This window comes from Vicugna pacos, chromosome 8 (assembly GCF_048564905.1).
Source record: "Vicugna pacos chromosome 8, VicPac4, whole genome shotgun sequence".
Lineage (NCBI taxonomy): Eukaryota > Metazoa > Chordata > Mammalia > Artiodactyla > Camelidae > Vicugna > Vicugna pacos.
In genome coordinates, this window is record NC_132994.1 from 73,955,639 (window position 1) to 73,976,342 (window position 20,704).

The 20,704-nt window shown below is 34.0% G+C and overlaps 1 protein-coding gene across 9 annotated transcripts in view; it reads left to right on the forward strand.

The window, feature by feature from the left end:
* Window positions 1-20,704, forward strand: part of PACRG (parkin coregulated) — a 438,725-nt gene that overhangs the window by 47,964 nt on the left and 370,057 nt on the right. For 8 of the 9 annotated variants that reach the window (XM_072966153.1, XM_072966155.1, XM_072966154.1 and 5 more), the window contains exon 2: window positions 10,653-10,787. In XM_072966153.1, coding sequence (XP_072822254.1) covers window positions 10,653-10,787 — 135 coding nt within the window. Of the gene's footprint in view, window positions 1-10,652; window positions 10,788-11,284; window positions 11,423-20,704 lie in introns of those variants that run through there. The other variant, XM_072966160.1, reaches the window with a different exon arrangement.

The window sequence follows — 20,704 nt, forward strand, 5'->3', positions numbered from 1 at the left end:
CTTACAAATGACTTGATTTTTCAATGAGCTATACAAATAACCTTTTATATTTTTCATTTTGATAAATTTATTAACATATGTCTCGGGGGAGATTGTTTTAGCTTTATATTTCCTTGTATCACAGAAATAATTTTTCAGGAAAATGTTTCTAGAGTTCTATCTTTATTTCAGCTAAATAATTCTTCTTTTTTAAAAAAGTTTTTTTAATGATAATTTTAAAGATCCTTCCCCTCCATTTTTTTGAATTTCTTCTTTGAAGATTTTAGTTATGGTTGTTAGATTTCCTTTGTCAATCTTTCACATAATCCATTTTGGACTCTTTCACATCATCTATTTTTATAATTTCAGTCACCTACACCCAATTTGTATTTTTGCGATGTTCCTTTTCCCGCTTGAAAACTTATTCTGATTTTATCTTCATATTTTGTATTTTTTGTTCCTACTTGTTCTTGAGTTCTACCAGCTTATGTTTCATTTTCTTCCAAAACAGTACCATTTCTTCTCTGTCATAATTTTTGCATTTCTAGTGTTTGGTCTTCTTCCATAGAGCTGATTTCTTCAAGTTTTAAAAATTCTTGGCAAAATATTTTATCACAGTGTTTATCTCTGCTTGCTGTTTTTCTTCAATGTTAAGTTTCCTTGCTCTTTTATACTTTTTTTCTTATAGTATTTTTGTTTTGATGCTGCACTAGGTTTTATTTGAATACTCATCATTGAATGAGTTGTCTTTTCTTAGACTTATAATTTGAAGTCAGTTTCTGGGTCATGTAGAGGATAATATTCTTCTGGGATTTTTAATTTAAAATCCTTTTCCATAAAATCCTTTTCCATCTCTGTTTTCAGAAAGAATGCTGGTTGCAAATATTATTTGGTTTTGTATTTATTTTGGTGGCCTCTTCCTCTGCTTCTCTGATCCCAAATGGCTAGTAAAGGTCTTTGGCTGTGAGCTCCGATTACCCCCATTTCTGCAAAAAAGAAACAAAAGTTTGCTTTTCATGGAATTTTCCTCACCAGAAATAAACTTTTTGTTGCTGTTTTCTGGAATCCCTCAGTGATCTCTCATCACTCATTGTCTTTCATCTCTTCCATTCCTCCCAGATGACTTGTGCCTTATCTCAGTGAGTTTTTAGTGGTCAATTTCTTTTCCTCCTAATTTTACAGTAAATGGAGATCATACTGCATTTGTACAATTTTAGAATAAAAAGAAATAAGAAATGCTCATTTTAGAAATCATTTTAACTTTTGAGATTTAGTATTTTCCAGATAGCAAAGAACTAAAGTAGGCTGGGGAGGAGGGCATTTTCTTGACGCCTCCTAATTTCTTTTAAAGTCAAGGTATTATCTCATATTTCATTGTGTAATAAAAACAAAGATATAGTAACAAATTTCAAACGAAAGACAGATGAGGAAACTCCTCACTGACTCAAGTTACGTGATATGTGTGTGTATAAATTACTTATACAAGTATGTGGAATGTTTGTATCTGATTCTAATACCTAACATATTCCAAATTATTCTTAAAAATTTGTTTCAAATCATGTAATTACATACGTTCATCTAAAGTAAACTATAACTATGCAAGAATGAACAATTCTGAATATAAAGGAAGCCATTGATAAATCTTCTAGGTTTGTGAGTTATGAGTGTCTAGTTAGGGTTGGTTAGACAAATGGCCAAGACTAGCTTGTTAATAAAGAAGAGGTTAAGAGTTTATTCTCCATGTGGACTAGTTGACTTCATTTTGGCTACAAGCTGAGCTAACTTCAGCTAGCTTTCACAAATGAAGATCTTGGCTCAGGAAAAATGCACATTATTTACTAAAAAATAAAAATATAAGATAAACTAAAGTAAAAACATAAAGCATCTAAATAGGGAATGATGTATTACTATCTTTACCTAGGATAGATGATGTACAGTTTAGATAAGTCTTCATTCCTTCTTCTTTTCCTTTCACATTCTTCACATTTCTTTCATGGTTGAATGAACTGTGGTATAAACCATGGTGGGAAAACTCAGACTAATAAGACTCTACTCTTATATGTCTAATTATGTTGTCTTCCAGTTAAGTGATAATATGCATGTTTGGTATTTGCCATAACACACACGTTTCTGCACATTTCTTTCTTCCTTCACCTGACTATTGGAGTTTGTAAATTATAACTAGAGTATTTAATATCTCTGTAAATTGTATGAACTTTTAAAGTAGTTTATTTTAGAGGAAGCCAGAGACTGATGGGAAGCAGAACTCTTTTTTTTTTTACCAATATAAATATCTTTTATTGTAGACAGTTCTAAAAATTGTTTTCTATTAAATAGCTAGTTCTTTCTGGAGAACATCAGTTTGCATCGTTAGACACAGGATTTTCAAATTTTCTATTAAAATATTCATGATCTGTAAGATGCAAATAGTAATAGTCTCTTCACAGATACAAAAATAACATTTTTAATCTAATTATTCAGTAAGAAATAATTCTGTTGTAAGACACTGAAGATATATGTCTAGATATAAACTATTTACTGTGCTTTCAACATTAAAGGTATAAGAGGAACAGAATGTATTTTAAGCTCTTACCCATTTATATTCTCCTTTCACATTTAGCTCACTAATTTCTTTGGCCTTAGTGTTAGCTCTGACAGTGTATTAGCCACGCTGTCTCAGTCATTCAGGCATTTTATCAGTTCCACAAGACAGATGCTAAATAGCACAGTCTAAATTGAAATCTCTGATGACTCTCTGGAGACAAGTTGATAGCAAGAATCACACTTGGGCACTTAAATATGTGGCCTTCTCCCATATTTTCGCTGCAGGAAAAGAGCAGCTATTAAGTAAACTTTTTTAGCCTTCAACTGTCAAGATTTCTTTTTTTATCATTTGATTATTGCATCTCATTTTGTTAGGCAAGGCTATCAATTTTCTTTTTATTTCCCCCTACAACGAAGAATTTAAGGGACCACGGATGCCTATTACTTTAAACAAAACAATTCAAAAGAAATCATGTATTCCAACCACTGCTTTCAGGACTATTTTAGATTATAGAGACAATTTTGAAATAAACTCTTACTTCCAAGTGTGTTATAGTTTAGTTATAAAATTTAAATGACATAACTGTAATTTGCCCAGCAATCTTTAGGACTTCCTTATGTCACACAGTTACTGCAAAAGCATTTTTAAATCAAATTATCAGATCCTAGCCTGAAAAAGTCTAGATCCATGAAACTGAGCTTGTTATTAAGATAGTAAAGATGAAAAAATAAGCCTTGAAATGGAAACTTGGATGTGTTTCCATAGCCCCTTTGAAGTTCAATTTATCTAGAGTAAAATAAGAAATTCCTGTGCCCTTTGAGATTCCTCCTAATGCTACAAGTAGGTGAATTCTCTGACAATATTGTACGTCCTCAATATTTGTTGAATTAATAAATACCCATGTTAGGTTCAGAGGTATAAACAGAATCTTAGAAGTGTAATTTTTTAATCTAACATATGAGGAAGCTGAGGATGCAAAGGTCCAATCACTTGCCCTTGTTGTAGGGCAGCACATCCATCCAAGTTTATGCTTCCTTCTGTACTGCATGTGTCTTCACAGTACTTTTGGGAACAAAGCAAGAGGTAACATTGTCAAGTAGAAAAATTAAGTCTAGTACCAAAGTCTTGTAAATTTTCTACTTGAAGTATTTGTTGTTTCACTCCATCTTACTCTTTTCACTAACACTGTATCTCTTTCTTGTGTTGCCTATCTGAAAAACTCTATTATAAGTTATTTGGGCTTCTGGTAATCATCATATGACAATACTAATTAAGTCTAACTTATTATAATATTCACAATATTAATATTAGTTTTTATTTATGCTATTTTTATTTAAGCTAGTCTCTGCAAGCACTTTAGACTAAGTTATTTCATTTTAAGTATCAAACTAGACTTAGATTTTAGGCAAAATTTTGCCATTTGTCAAAGTGAATTTCAAAATAGGAAATGATGGTTTTTAATGTGAGAGCTTTTTCAGAGAAAGGAAATATGTATTGGTCTAATCAATGTTGAAGTTTTGGTTATAAAGTTGTGGTAATAATTGATAATTACTTAGATGTAAAATATAAAAAATTTCAGGCAAATTAACTCTGATTTAATAATTAGTAACTACACAAGTTATAAATAGACAGGTCTATGCTACAGTAACCATAATTCTCTGATAATTATTTCTAATTAAAATTGCACAGAATTCATGTTTATAGGAATTACAATATATTTCTGCCTGTTTCCACTGAAAAATATAGCTACCTTTCAAGGCTAAATAAATTTTTGATGAAAAGGAGCAATTTTATCTTCTGACTGTGCAGAATTCTGTGTATCTTTCTGTGCATTTATCACATTCTTACTTCTATAGACGATTTTGAGAGATATTCTTATCTCTTTTCCTAAAGATATATATCTGGAGACTAATATATTTGATTTATCTGTCCCCAATAATCCAAACCTAGTGACTTGGAAATATTAGGTATTCAATACATTTTTCAATGAATGATATAGGTACGATCTATTTTAGAGCCAGTTTCTTGAATGTTTCTAATAAATATTTTAGTTTATGTGACCGTAAGTTCTTGAATTCAGATTTGCAAGTTTCTAACACTGAAAAATCTGTAGTTTACTTCACAGTTTCCTCTGGCCATTTTAGATAAGTGTATTAGTTTTACATATATCTAATCTGAAATCCATTCTGGTTCCGTAAGTGATTAAATAGTTTATGAATTCCAGTGTTACAGTCCATTGATATTTTTTTACTCCTCCATTCCTCCTGTTTTAACAATGACACATTGCTAGCAGCTCAGATTTTGACAGCCTATAGGGCAGGATAGCTCCCAAAGAGTATTTCTGGTTTTACTTCATATTCCTTATTCTTTCCTCAGTGCACTGTATTCTGGCTTCCACCCCATTATACCTCCATAGCTCTTTCATTTTCAGAGATCTGTCAGTCTTCTTCTTAATTGACCTCCTTGTATCATTAAAACAAAAGAAAACAAAATAGAACTGTTCCCTCTCATTCACTGATCTCTGGGCTACCATCCCTTCCCCATTTACTTGCCACTGTTCCAGTTGTTCTTTCTATTCTCCTCTAAAATCCACTTATTATTAAGTCTCCAGGTAACATGCTGGGTTCTCAGGCTTTTTCTTACTCTTTACCTTCCTTTTGGGAAAATTTGCCAATTTCCATAGATTTAACCCAACCACTCAATAATAGACAAACTTTGTCAACAGCCTAGATCTATGTCCCTAATGAGCTCCATACAGATTGTTCCAATGGTCTAATGGCCAAGTGTAGTTTGTCCTCAAGGCATTTCAACTACAATGTGAAGAGGAACCTAATCCCACCACAAGGTCGAATATGCCTTCTTAGGGAAGGTTTCTTAGGAGAGATGAGGTTTGTGCTGAGTCATGAAGGTGACTGGTAGTTTCAGGAGAAAAAGGAGGAGGAGAAAAGGGAGTAAAAGAGTGAAAGAGAATAACAGGTTTATGGGGCAGCAAAATCATGGAGACCAAAGACAGCAGAATCTGTGAACTGCCAGTACTGGGGTATAATTTATGCTTGGGTGCCTGTGGAGGAGTGGCTGGGGAGATGAACTGTCAGCTTGCAGATGTCTTTGTGCAGCATGTGCATGGGAAATCATGTATGGATTTTAAGAAGATGAGAGATATGATTTAATTAGTCAATTAAAATATTCATTGTGCAGCTGACAGAGAAATGATCTAGACAAGGCAGAGTTGGAGGCAAAAAAGACAAGTGAAGAAAAGATAAAGAAACTTTCCCATTAAAAAATTTAAAACCTTTAAATGCTAAATAAATAAAAATGGAAAACAAAGATAGGAGATATTGTAGAAAATGGTACCAATAGCTAATATATTTTGATATAAAAAGCTCAAACAAGTTGATTTTAATATAGAAAAGACATGAACATACATTAAAAAATGTGTGCATATAGCTTTATACTAAAATGAAAAAATGTTCATTCTCATTTGTTAAACTTAATACTCCAAATTGAACAATATGAAGATGTTATAGACTAAATGTTTATGTCTCCCCAAAGCTTATATGTTGAGGTCTTAACCCCCAATGTCATGGTATTTGGAGGTGGGGTCTTTGGAAGGTATTAGCTTTAGGAGATGGTCCCATGAGAGTGGGGTATCCATGATGGATTAATGTTCTTTTAAGAAAAGAGACCAGAGCACTCTTTCTCTCTCTCTCTCTCTCTCTCTCTCTCTCTCTCTCTCTCTCTCTCTCTTTCTGCCAAATGAGGATACAGGGAGAAGGTAGCAGTCTGCAGGGTAGGAGAGGGGTTCTACCCTGGATCCAGACCTTGCTGGCACCCTGATCTCACATGTCCAGCCTCTAGAACTGAGAAAATAAAATTTTTCCTGTTCAAAACATCCAGTCTGTGCATTCAGAAGCCTATCTCATGTCCGCTGAGTACATGACCGCTGTGACCCACCAGCTAGCTGCTTAACCAAAGTAATTTCAAAAAATCCAGATTTCATGCTGATATATTTCCTAATGAAAATAAGAAATTAATGTTTTTGCATTTTGTTGTTTCAGTGTTAGTGAGTCGGCTAACTGGACCAATTAGAATAACACAATATAGATTCCCCACTTGAAGTAAAAGTCTTCTTTTTTTTAAGCAGTTTCAGTTTATGTAAAAATTAAATCTACTTAAAAGGAAACTTTCAAACTATATGATGAAGAAGTTTAGAGAGCCTTAACTTCCTTCTCATGCTAATTATTGTTAGTTTTGTGACCATATGACAGAGACTGTGATCTAAGTCCTAAATCCATTACAGCACATTCAATAAATGTCAGCATATAAAGTATACTGTCATCTGTAGTCACCACAAAGTGCATTCAATATCTTGGTTCCCAAGTGCATTAGATTTTATTAAAAGCATTCTGCCACAACATCCATTCTTCCTAATTAGTTTACGGATAGCCCCCACCATTCAGGCAAATCCAAATTGCATTTCCCCACAAATCTAGTTTGATGTATGGTTCCTTATTTGCTCTATATTATTTATCACAAATTGGGATAAAATACTTAAAACATGAAATAAAATTTACAGTAGCTCTTCTTGTACAAATATGAGACTTACATAAGGATTCTTAGCAGTATTTTCTATTTTTAAAGTTCTTTAGTTAAGCTATATCCATCTGTGTGATTTCCAGTAGTAATCTTTATTACCTTTCCAGAGGTTAATTATATTTCACTCGATTTTTCATATACATATTTTTAGAATTAGTTGGAATTCTGGAATGAATTATGTGTAGAATATAAAAAATAGTATGTCCTTCTATCAGGTTTAAGTGGGTACATATGTATTTGGAACAGAAAAAAAGTAGTATTTAGGGACAGTGAGAGAGCATCTGCATAAAATTAGGTATTGTCCCTGTTGCACTAAAGGGTCTAAGTGATAATATTCTAGTCAGTTTTATAAATCACAACTTTTGAGATTCCAGCAGTTAATTTGGAATGGATCTATAGCAGAATTCAAAAGAATATAATGCTTAAAAAGAAGTAAATGGCAGAAATATAAAAACAGAGGCTTACAGATACTCAAGAAAGTGTTGTCATTGTTGAGTTTATTACATATTAATATGGACAGTTTTGTAAAAGTAAATAGACTTCATGGAACTATAGGTATTGAATCATTTCTGTAGACAGCCCAAGAAAATTTATGGGAAGGAAGAGGAAGTATAAATTATCTATTACAATTTATAAAACGCCTTCTTGGTGTCTTAGAAATGTGTTCATTCTTTGAAAAGTTTGGACAATTAAAGGTTTGAGTTCAGGATCTGAAAGATTGGGGTATATTTGGGATAGAGACAGAAGGAAAAAGAGAAACCAAATGTAAGATAAATACAAAAAAAAAAGAGAGAAATACAGATAATCTCAAACAAATTTTAGGTCAGCTAAACAAACGAGATGCTTGCTGTCAACAGCTTAAGTAGTAACTGGGCATCTAGAGAAACTGAAAAGGATGGTTAGCAGATGTTGAGCAGACAAAAGATCTAAATAATTATTGCAGCTGAATTTTTAAAATGAAGACTTGTCTTTGATCTCTAATGGAATAGTAAAGAGGCCCCCAACACCCAGTGTCAGTGGAGAACATATGAGGGGGGCTTGGTCCTCCACTCCAGCCAGCAATAATGAGGCTCTTTTCCTTTCCGTTGTGATGGGGTCCAAGGATGCCTCATGGGGGGCGGAACTTCACCATTGCCCAGCAGTAAGGAGGCTACTCCATCTGTGTTGTCAGTGTGGGGAGCAATAATGAGGCATTGCTACCCTTCCCTGTCAGAGAGGTGACAGTGGAGGCCAGTGGTGCTGAAACTCCCATCATCACCCAGTATGAATGAGGTGCTCCCTCCACATGGTTTAACAGAGTCTGATGGAGTACTAGGACTTCTGCCCTGGTAGGAATGCAGTGGTGCCTCCTACTGCATTCCTCCTAGAGAGGTGTCAGAATAAACCAGCTAAAACAGAAGGTTTAAGACCTAGAGTCTCATAATATACCAATGTCCAGATTTCAATAAAAAATCAATTAGCACACCAATAATCAAGAAGCTTGCAAAACAAATGAAAAAAGACGATCAGTAGATACCGCACACCCCCAGTCCCTGGCAAACACAATTCTACTCTCTGTTTCTGTGAGTTCAATTTTTTTTAGATTTCACCAAAAAAAAAGTGATATCACACAGTATTTGTCTTTTTCTGTCTGACTTATTTCACTTAGCATAATGTCCTCAAGGTCCAACCATGTCATTCCAAATGGCGGGACTTCCTTCTTTTCTATGACAGAATAATATCCCATTATATATATAGTATAGTGTATATATGTATTTAAAAGTTAATTTTTCAAAAACATAAAAAATGAGGCATCTGTTGGCCTGTAGTCAATACTGTATAATAATACACACACACACACACACACGCATGCACAAACATATGCATATAAATATAACTTTCTATAAATACGTATGCGTGCTGGCTAAATTTTCTTTCTTTAGCCTGTGTTCTACCAGTCTTTTGGAGGTGTTAAAATGGTGACATGATGGTAGATAGTAAAGTTTTTAATGTAACTTCTTGGCAAAATAAGTTGTGAATTCTTTATTGGTCCCCTAAACTGTGATTCAAAATTTAATATTCTATGAATTGCAGAAGTCCAGAAATGATATCTCTACAGTTTCCATTATACTAATAGCATTGACAACGTTCTCCTATATATATAGCATCCAGCTCAGAGCTCTGCACAAAGTAGCTGTCATACACATATGGTTATTTAACAACTGAATGAATTTGGCTGAAAACAGTGACTAATAGTTCTAATACCAAAACAAATGTCAAATCTTCAGCAAGTAAGAGGGATATCTTGCTTCCCCACTGCCCAGTGTTATCTGTTACTTATGTAATCATATGCTGGGAGTAATGTGCTATGTAGTGAAGAACATTCTAAACTCTAATAAATGCCTTTGTGTTACCTCACTCTTCAGTTCCAGCTCAGCATTTAATCATCTTAATAACATATTTCTTAATATCTCACTCAATTTCTGACATTAGTCTTTATATGTGCTTCAGGTAAAATGAATTGTCACTATCTGTTATATTAGATACATTTTATATTTCTTTCGTTAAAATTAAAGGTTTTCACACAAATACTAAAAATTAGCATGATATCAAATAACTTAAAATATTAGGTAAATTATTTGCTGTCTTGTCTATGTTATAATTAAGAAATAATTATGTTTTATTAAACTAATAAATGACTAATATATACCTCTTTTTACAAGCAGTAAAGACAATCACATTTAGACTATATGTAAGGAACAACACAGTGGACTGTAATTTTCTGAAAAGTTCACTAATCATTTTGAATTTTGTAAGGTGATGAATTAGTTCATATGTAAATAATGCAGACTTAAAAATTGTACTCAATGTGAATAACTCAATATGCAATATTTCTTCTTTGATAAAAATCTCAATTTGGCAGATGAAAGATTCTCATATAATCTCTTCTAGTTTTTTTCCTCACAAATTCATATTATCAAATGTATGCTATACACACAGGGTAAACCACCATTTTTCTTTTAAACTCTCTCATTTATCATTACTTAATATTACATCACATTTTAATGGCTTTGTTGTTAATATTCATAACCTGAAAACATATCCTATTATTTTATTTATATAGAAAGATTTAAAGGAGAAATTTTAAATTTATTTCTTCAGCATTCCACAAAGTATATCAGACCTGAGACTAGAATCTGTGATTATTAGGAATCTTTAAAGTTTTAACACTCTGAACTTAGTTGGTTCTATTAAAATGTTTTCCTTAAACAAAAGTTCAGGCTTTTCTTCTTTATAAAGTGATATTTTTAAGTGACATTTTCTAGGAATGCTTTGTAAAGTAGCTTGAAGTAAAGTAAATCCTTAATAGTGATTAGAAAATAATTTTCTTCAAATGTTTGTGTTAGTGAGATTTCTGTTGTCCATTATTAAGGTAATTCGGTTTGTCTTCCAGAACATTTTATACAAAATGAAACTTAAAAAAAATAGTCTTTTCATTGTGCATTTTTCAGTATGTTTTAAAGTCTGATTTCTATTTTTTTTTTTCTGGAAGGTGAGAGGCCCTCCAACTGCAGGAGCTTTTAAAGAAAGACCAACCAAGCCTACAGCATTTCGAAAATGTTATGAGCGAGGAGACTTCCCAGTTGCCCTTGAACATGATTCGAAAGGAAACAAAATAGCGTGGAAGGTAAGTCAGGGCACAGCTGGGGGAACCAGCTGTGCTCACTGTGGAAGTGACATCTCCCAATGCCAAACTTGGCTGATAAGTAAATAAGCTGGAGTGATTTCTCAGTGAATGGAAGATGGTGGGTAAGCTCTTAAAGGAAGCCCCCCATGTCATCCGTCCTCCTTGACTAACAATTAAATTATAGCCTGCAAAAAAAAAAAAAATGACAGAGTTTCTTTGCCTTAGAGAATTGTCTGCTGCCCAATTCATCTCTATTTTTATGAGAGCCTGGCATCCCAGCTTGTTTCAGGCAGTCCATCAAATGATGGAACTGGTGGCTGGATACAGAGAACAACAGCCATTCATCTCCCCCAAATTTCACCTTCCTGCAGGACACTTCCAAATGGAAGCTTTAATTACCTAAATGGATAGGTCAAGATTGTCTGCTCCCTGGAAATGCAGAGTGGAATACGAAAGCAGGCGGGTTCTCACGGCTGCCCTCTCCTTTCTGTCTGCAGCACGCGTCGGCTGGCGCAGTGGCTGTCATACGTGCCCTGTTAGAGGCTGACCTCCGCCTCTGAAACCATTACAGCACCGACATTTTTCTGACAAAAGGTTAATTGGCTTCAAAATAAATGTATTGCCTAATGACTCCATTCTAATGTGGCTGTGTTTCTTTCTAAAAGGCTCACTGATGTTATTTGTAAAAACTTGCCAATCTCTTAACTGGAGAAGGTGTTTACATTTAATTTGAAAAATGAATGCTGATCTCCAACCAGCTTCTGCTATTTAATTATTTTTGTTATCAAGGACTTTACTTTGGGTGATATTTATCAGCTGAAAGGGCTTCTCTGCCTAAAGACAGAAAAGCAGTTGTGCATGTGTGAGTATCACATCAGGTTAAGGAACACAAAAGGTCTTTGCCAAATGCTGTTTTAAATCTACCAGTTGATCCATTTAATAAAAAAGGTCCCACAGTAGTGTCCGAAGGTGAATGTCAGGATTGTTTGTAATTAGTAACAAATACATTTACAATAAAAAGTAAAAGTGATCGAAGTGAAGAATTCATCAAAGTAAATAGCTTAGAAATGTTTATTAAAATTAACCTTTTCCTCCTTTTATGGAAAAATTAAAAGAATTGTTTGTGCTATTTCTAGTATGTCATTAAATGTCATATAATTATCAAACATCTTGAGTAGTCACATGATATCCAGTTATTGAATTTAGAATTATTACAAATTATATTGGTAACAGAAATCTGAAGGTGGCCTTTTTATCAAATTTTGTCATAATTTTTTTAGCAGGAAGAGAACATTATTATCTTGTTTTTAATCATCTCTATTAAGTTTTGAATTTGTTATGTGAAAGTGTGAATAATGAAAAAATTTATAACAAGTATAACTAATTTAGATATTTTAGTCTTAAAAAACTTTAATTTGGGGCTTTCCTTATATTTGATTAATTATATGGATTTTGTGTTTGTCTATGTACTGATTCATGCAAGACAACATAGTGGAGGTTCTTAAGAACTTGATTTCTTTTGAGTAAAAGAATATGCCATATTTTTTGTGTTTTAAGTAATTATAGCACATAAAAATTGTGTCAATAAAAAGAATTCATAGATTAGTTTTTGCCTGTTCAAGTAATCTTATGAGTAACTTTTAAGTGTCAAGAGACTAGAAAAAAATCGTCTTGAAAATTACAAAAATACACGATGAATCGTTTTGCTTTATCTTTGGTAATCCAACAGTCAGAAGGGATATAAACTGCTTTTCTTTTTTATAGCTATATTAATTCTTTTAAGCTACTATTGACTATTGTACTGATTCAGCAATCTAAAAAGTCAGAATAAAGAGGAAGCAATTTATTTGCTGCCACTGCTAGGATAATAGCCTACATTTAAAGAAACATCTTATCCTATAACCCATAGACCTCTATCTTCTAAAGCTTTACAAACCGCATTTCAGTTGTACTGCTGTAACGTTGAAGGTAAAACACTAAAATTATTAAGCATAGGCTTGTGAACCATCTCTCGATATATTCATGTTTATGCCTTGGTGCACGTTCTGTGGGGAAGGACTGGTACTTGGTAAGACCAGAGGACTTCTTTTAGGATGACGTTTCTAAAGACGGGGCCTTGGATATTGAAGGAAGCCGGGCTCCCCATGTATACCACAAAAAACAAACTAACCAAACACCCAGAGCCCGTACTGTACTTCCCTGTGTGTGAACAGAGGGCACGAGCCCTGGTCAAGCAAACCTCTTATTTCATGGGCTAGCTGGGTCCTCCCTGAAGGTCCCTGAGCAGCTGTGATTCCCAGGATAACACTTGTCCCCTCTCCCCTGTCACTCCTTGTGTCACCCCTGGGACTCCAAGGGCAGTGATAAGTACCTGAAATGGTGAGTATGATTAAGTGGCAAGACCTACTTCTTTTTATCAGAATTTCGGGAGGCCTGTGACTGAAAGGCTGAGTCACTGCCTTGAGCTGTGATAAAGGCTTTCCAGACATCTCAGGCTCATTCATTCCAGTCTGTGAAGTTGCTGAGAGATGACCCCTACCTAAAACCTCAAATCCCCCCTCTGCTTGTCCTGGATTAGCTGACCCGATCAAAGCCCTATTAGAAATCACCATGTATTCTTGAAATAACAAAGGCCCTCTATGGTAATATCTAATAAATGGCCCACTAAAGTCAGAACAGAGAAGTAAGGGTTAGAGACAGGTAAATGTCTTTGCAAGTTTAGATTTCTCAACCCACATCTGAACTGCCATCATAGCTTAGTGCACATGAAGTGGTCATTTGTTCCACATGTCAAAACAACAGGCAGACCAAATGCTGTAATCCCTGCGGTTTTGTGTGTTCTTCCTTGTGGTGTTGCTGAAGACCTGAGCACTGTCTAGTGCAACTTTCTGCAGTGATGGAAATGTTCGGCATCTGCACTGTCTAATATGGTACAAGTAGCCATATGTGGCCATTAAGCACTTGAAATGTCCCCAGCGAGACTGAGGAACTAAATTTTTAATTCTAATTAATTTTAATTTAAATAGCCACATGGTTACCGTATTAGACTGTGCTGCTCTAGATTAAGATCATGGCAGTTAAAAATAGATGCCTGAACCTGCTAGCCAGAGACAAGACTACAGCTATGTAAGAATTCTTATTAAAGTGGGAAAATTGGACTGATATATACATTTTTGTCATGGTTGTGCTTATCATACATTCCTTAGTAAATATGAAAAAGAGTTCTGCAAAATGTTTGCAGTGAAATTTTCTATATACTTACTGGTGGCAAGTTAATGACCGATGAAAGATGAATAGATCTGATCTGGAATATGAAATCTACCAGGCAAGCTCTGACATACTTTTTTATTTTTAAATATGCATTCTAAATATAGTTTAAGAATTCTTTATTATCAATGGTATTGAATCCATTACAAAGCATACTAATTGCTCTAAACATTCAACCTGCTTCTTTTTCTGCATTTTCTTGACTCTACTAACATTCCAGAAACATGGTTTAGTCTGTTGCTGGTATCTTCAGTATCCAAAGTACAGGCAACAGAAGTGAACAAGCACTAACCATTCTGAGTAAATTACAGAGCAGATAATCAGCATGAACTGTGGACATTTAAAAACTGTGTTTGAGTTTCCACACCTAAAATTTCCATTGTTCAGTCTCCTGTACTTTTGTGGTATGATCATATGCCTTTATAAGCATAGTGCAGGGTAGGGTGGGGTGGGGCTCTGCCTAAAGGACCTTCTGGAGAGAAAAGAAATGTCATACAAACTTGCAAGACATTCCACATGTTGTCTCCCCTTCTGCTGCTTAAAGAAGGAGTAACACAGACATAAGTGTAGAAGATGGTCCTTTAGTGTAGAGAAGCTTTAAATTGCATCAAAGCCAGGCATTAAAGCACTAGTCACAGGGGAATATGAAATGACGTGGGAGTTTACACCGCTTTTCTGTGAACTGCTGTCTGCTGCCAGCATCCTCCATCCATGAGACTGAAAGCCTTCAGGTCTCCTCAGGGGTGGTCCTCTCCCTCCTTCCTCCTCCCCTTCCCCCATTCCTCCCCTTCTTCCCCTTCTCTTCTTCCTTCCTCCCTTTCTTCCTCCTCCTTTTCCTCTTTTTGTTTACTTCCCAGAATCCATATTTCCCCTTAGATGTCCCAGGCTGATTTTGTAGAAGGAGCCAGGAGCCCATTGTAGTTCTCCATTTTGGGCAGGAATCTGAAATCATTTCGAGTAATCACTCAGAAGGACTTGAAACAGTCCTTGCTACACACTTAATGAGGAGCAAAATATTAATTATAGGTGCACTGTGAAATCACTTTTATTATAAATTCTAATCTCAAGATACTGTTTTCGAATAGTATGAGAATACTATTTTACAGTATCCAGTATAGACCTTGGGAGAAAGAGTTGGAGAAAACTGTAATAGTCACATTGGATTTTTTAAAAAAATAACTATATGATATTATAAACCATTGCCTTATTTTGATAAAATTAGATGGAAACAGCTACAACTACACTAAGATGTCTCTGAATTTCCTTACTTTATAGACATTCTGATGCAGTAAATATTAGTAGAAATCACTTTTTTCCATGCTACGTGACAGAATGTGACATGCGCTGGTATGCACTTAACAGAGTCTTGTTTTCCACTAAATTTCTGATTTCTAATGAACATGCTTAAGGATGGTCCAGGTGCTAGAAAGGTTTGAATAAGAAACAGACACCCTATAACTGTCTAACCAAATCAGGATATAATACAAACCCTATTACAGATGGCGAGTAAAATAGCAAATCTCCAAACTGTCTCATAATGGGAAATGCTCAAAGTGGACTTGTACTTTGCCTCAAATTCCCCTCTCTCAAAACCTTATAACTCTTCATCTGGTAATGTTGTGGTGGCATTGTCCAGAGTAGCTTAGCTACCTGGGGCATTTCTGCTTTCTTGTTTTCTTATCCTTTATTTGGTATGTAAATCATCTTTAATAGCTAGTTACATTGAAATAAAATTAATGAAGCCAGAACTATGTGCCTATAATACACATAGGCAGGTATAGGTAAGTGGCCTGTCCCTGTACCTGGTGGTCTCTCCTCACTGCCAAACGCGTTATTTCCATCACTGGCCTATACAATTTCACCACTGAAGCATATACCCGTGAGGTTAATATCATTAATTATACAGTTACTTGATTAAAACTTGAATCACACAACATTGTTTTTCAATTAAAAATTTAATTCACAAATTAACACTAATAAGGTAAAGACACACTTTTCTATTTTTTTAACCAGTGAGTTATATGTGAATTAATTTATGTATTTATACTGCATTTTAATACTAAAGGATTTTAAGTTGTTTTACAAAGAACTATAAAATACAGAAATTTAGAATATAAAAAAGATGAGAGAAAGTGAAAGCCACATAAAGACTAACAAAAGAGTCAATATCAATATTTTATTAATAAAAATGGCATATCCAGAAGTCTTCTGAGGCAGGGACTTTGTCTGTATTCCTAGTTTGTTGACTCCTTTATCTCAGTGCAGTGCCTGGAACAGTATCTGGCACAGAGTTGGTGCCCAGTGATGTGTGTTGAATGAATGTAAAACATCCTGGGACTAGTTACCCCTAAGTTTGATTTATCTAGGCACTGTGACCATTCCTCTCACTTTCTAGGCCTCCCCACCCCATCTGTGATGACCAGGTACAGAGTGATTGATGTGGCCCTTTTTAATTGGGAGCTCTAGGAAAGTTTGTTTTATAGTTACTAAAATAACTATATATTGAGATGTTCATGAAATACTTCAAAGAACGGATACTGATTAGAAATCAGCTGTACAGACCACGTCTTCTGGTAGCAAATTAGGTAGATTAGCACCAGCAAATTAATCTGAATGCACAGTCCAGAGTTACATGCAACAGTGTCTGTGGGTTGAACTTTTACCTTGAAAATGCTTAGATTATATGTAATGCTTTCCCCATTATTACTGATTTCTTAAATTTCTTAAATTTCAAAATGACAAGTTTATTTTTCTTTCTAAATGGCTAAAAAAATGTTCAATCTGAACATCCTAGTAAAGAAAATGCTGTACATAAATTAATTGGATGCTAAAATTTGTTTTAAAAATGTCTGTTGATGGTGGCTGAACAACAATTCTCTGTTGACCTCCCAGATGCTAATATTCATATATAACTCAATTCAGAATTTCTTCTCTGGTATGTTCTGCTTTTTTTCAGTTCTTAGAGGCATTGGTATTCATGAACTATAAAAAGCTCTGTCAGTGTGACTGTTTTCACTGACATAAATGATAATTTCCTACTAGGAAAAACATTTCTTGAATATAATTATTATTAAAATGTTCACTAATTTTCTTACAATTAAAATCATCCCCAAACTATGATAGCTTATTATCTGTAAATACTACTGCATTTTAAAGTAAGTCACACTGTGATATGATACCTAATCCATTAACCCTCAGTATGTCATTTCCAAAACTCTATAAATTTGATTAATAATTTAGTCCTTTGATGCCTTCAATTTCTTAAGGGTTTGAAAAACTAATGCAATATCTATTATCCCCTCAGGCAAAATCGATACTGATTTTTGAAATTTTGTAGGCAAATTTATTTGAGTTGAATAATTTGTTTCACATGAAGAAGAATGAATGTACTCTTGGAATTATCCTGGGCTTCTGTTTCTTTTGATAACTGCCAAAACTTGAATCTGGATAACAGGCCTTAGTAGAATTTGTAAGGCAAATTTTACAAGAGGAGTGACAATTTACCTGATTTTTGTACAAGAGAGCTGCCACATTTCCACTATTAATTCCTCTGTGATTAATTAATAGACAGAGCTTATTCTAGAAGTCTTGGGGAAAAAAATCCTCTGGCAATTAATGTGCTGTTCTGTTTTTTTTTTTTTTTGGAGGAGGGGACTGCATACACAATTAATGCCATTCTTTTATATGATGTAAATTGCTATGTGTTAAAAGTGTACAGCATAAAAATACAGCAGGAATCAAAAATAACTTTAATTTAAATTGGTTAGATGACCTCTGAAAGCTTGAAGAAAGATTTTCTGCTGAATGGGCTGGTGCTCCCTGCTGCCTGTGTAATTTATGTGAGAAATTAGTGCGAATGGTTCACTTTTATGGAGCACTGCTGCTTGTAGCAAGCCTGCAGAAACAATTTTCCCCCCAAGCCTCCATCTGTTCTTCAAACTAGGGCATATGCCATCTCATCGAGCTTGAAAGTCAACTGATTTATAACTCCTGGAAAGTGCGTAGATTGAAAAGAAAGGTCGACCACTGCTATGTGACAGTGATTTGGTAGGCATCGGCTAAAGACAATTCACATTACTTGGGGCCCCAGGGAAACAAGCAATGCTATAAGTTTCATATCTCAGTCAACTGTCATCTAGAAGAAAAACAAATCACTCCTGCTTTTCAAGTTGCACAACCCCTGCTGTTGAAAAGTAGGAGTGATCTTGGTAGCGCAGGAGTGCCACAGCTAAGATATCCTGTCAGCATCCCATGCAGAAGTGGGATTGCTGCCACCCTCCCAGTGATAGATGTATCAGTGCTCAGAAGTACATCTCAGAAGTATCAGTACTCTAATCTTAAAGCTAAAAATCTGTGTTGCTGCTTTACAGAAAGTTTTGTTTAGGGACACAAGTTGACCTTTGATGACTTTTCTTTGTCTACCAGAGGGAGAAGTTCCAGTTCTGTTCCAATTAGTAATTTAATGAATGGTTCCTTTTCTGCCTTATCACTTGTCACATATTCTTTCTCTTTATTGAAGCACAGTAAAGATCAAAAGTTGTTTGACAGATGACAAATGGAATCAGATTGATGGTATGATAGTTAAAAATAAACTCAATGTTTGTTTGATGTTTTTAATTGAGAATGGTCAGTGTCTTTATATTTGAGGCTTCTAGATATTTAGTAAATGTTCAACCTCCTGCAGTTATATTAGTTTTTCCTTTTCTTTCAGGTAAAATCTAAATAAAGTATTAGTGAATAATCATATCAATTTTAATACATATTTGAGGCAACAATTTCAGGAAGTTATATTTTACCTTTATCAAAAGAAGGTTATCCTGACTTTGAAAGTTCTATGCAAAATTAATGCTGCTAGAATAATAGGTTGAACTTGTGTAAAAATGTAAATTTTTATCCTTATTTTTCTTATAAAATTTTATTCTCAATACGAAATATATACATGTTTATCTTATAAAATAAGAAAATATTGAAAAGTAGAAGGAATAAATGAATCATTCATCTTTCCACCATTCACTGAATCCAACTGTTGACCTATTTTTAAGTATTTCGGTCTTATCTTTCTTTGCACAGTTAAAATAATAGTATATACGATAACTTGTAAAAATTTTGTCATTATGTGGTATATGAAACTTGTGTACACTTATTCTTAGATTATCTAACTTTTTTCCTAGTTTAAAAGTAGTAGATGACTATTTTAGTTTTCTTTTAGAAAATTTTGAAAATGGATAAAATGTATACATATGACAATATTCATCCCAAGATAACCAATTTTAGTACAGGTTGTCGTCTACGTGCCTGTTTTTTACTTTGCTAAAGTTGTGCTTCATATGATGATTTTGGAAGAACCCAAAGGAACACTCAAGGACCTAGTTAGGAAAGGAGATTAATAATGGACATAACTGCCCCAGGAGTATTAATAATGAATAGTTTTCTCAGCTTTAATAACAGCAACAACAAAAAAGACAACCATAGTTTATATGCATTTTAAAATTTTCAGTGGTCATTACTCAAGGCCTTTGGAAGAGATATGTGCCAATATGTGTGTCTCTGTGTAACTTTGCTTTGGCAAGGAATGTGTGGCTTCCCCTTAAGCAAATCTTAAGCTATTATGCCAACCACGTGAGTGAATTTGCCCTTGTGAATGTATTGTTAGTATATTTTTGGAGAATAGCAACAGATGTTAAGAAAAAGTTTTATTAAATATGAAACACATTTCTTGCTATTGAGAGAAGTATAAAAATGGACAAAGATAGTCTACAGAATCATGATAAAACCAATCCCTGCCTTCAGTCTAATACATATCTCTTACAAGAAAAAGTCCTACAGAATTTCCAAAATTGTGTTCCAGTCTGAATAAAGGAAAATCCATAAAACTTTCAAGCCACAAATTCCCCTTTCTTGAGTTCTTAGAGTCATCTTGCTCTGTTTATATATGTTTAGGGAATTTTATAAGAAACAGGTACATGGGTTGAATATTTCTGAATCCTCGAATATCTTGAAAATATAATTTTTCAACTTTCAAACATGAAACACATTTGATTCAAATTACCAGTCTTAAATACAACTGTTCCCCTCCAAATCTCTAAAAAATGTTAACATTAGTGTATTCCAATGTATGACTGCTGAGAAATTAAGACCAATCTGATTTTTGTTCCTTTGATCTGTTTTTGTTTGCTTATTTGTGTATCTTATTTGACAGCCTGGGTAATTGCACTATTTGTGTATACCTAGAAATTTCTTTCATGTTTATTTTTTGTTTTTACTGAGTCTTTAATATAGAAAGCTTATTCTGTCTACTTACTTGAAACTTTTTCTCAAGTGAGGAAAGTTTTCTTCTCTAATATCTTTGATTATTATTTTTGTTACTTTTTAAATCTTTCTTAGAACAAATGTCATGTATTTATTATAAACTTGTATTTTATCCTGTCATTTCTATTGTTGTCTCCATTAATATTTTTGTCTCTTTATTTATTATTTTAAAACTTCTAGGAGAGCTTTTTCATATTTTCTGTTTTCTTTAGTATCAACTTATCTACTGCTACCTCAGGTTCAAATTTTACTTCCACTGCTATGGTTAATCTTGCCAATATTTATATTGCTCATTTGTTCACTCATATTAATATACATACTGGTTTAAAATTATTGTTCAA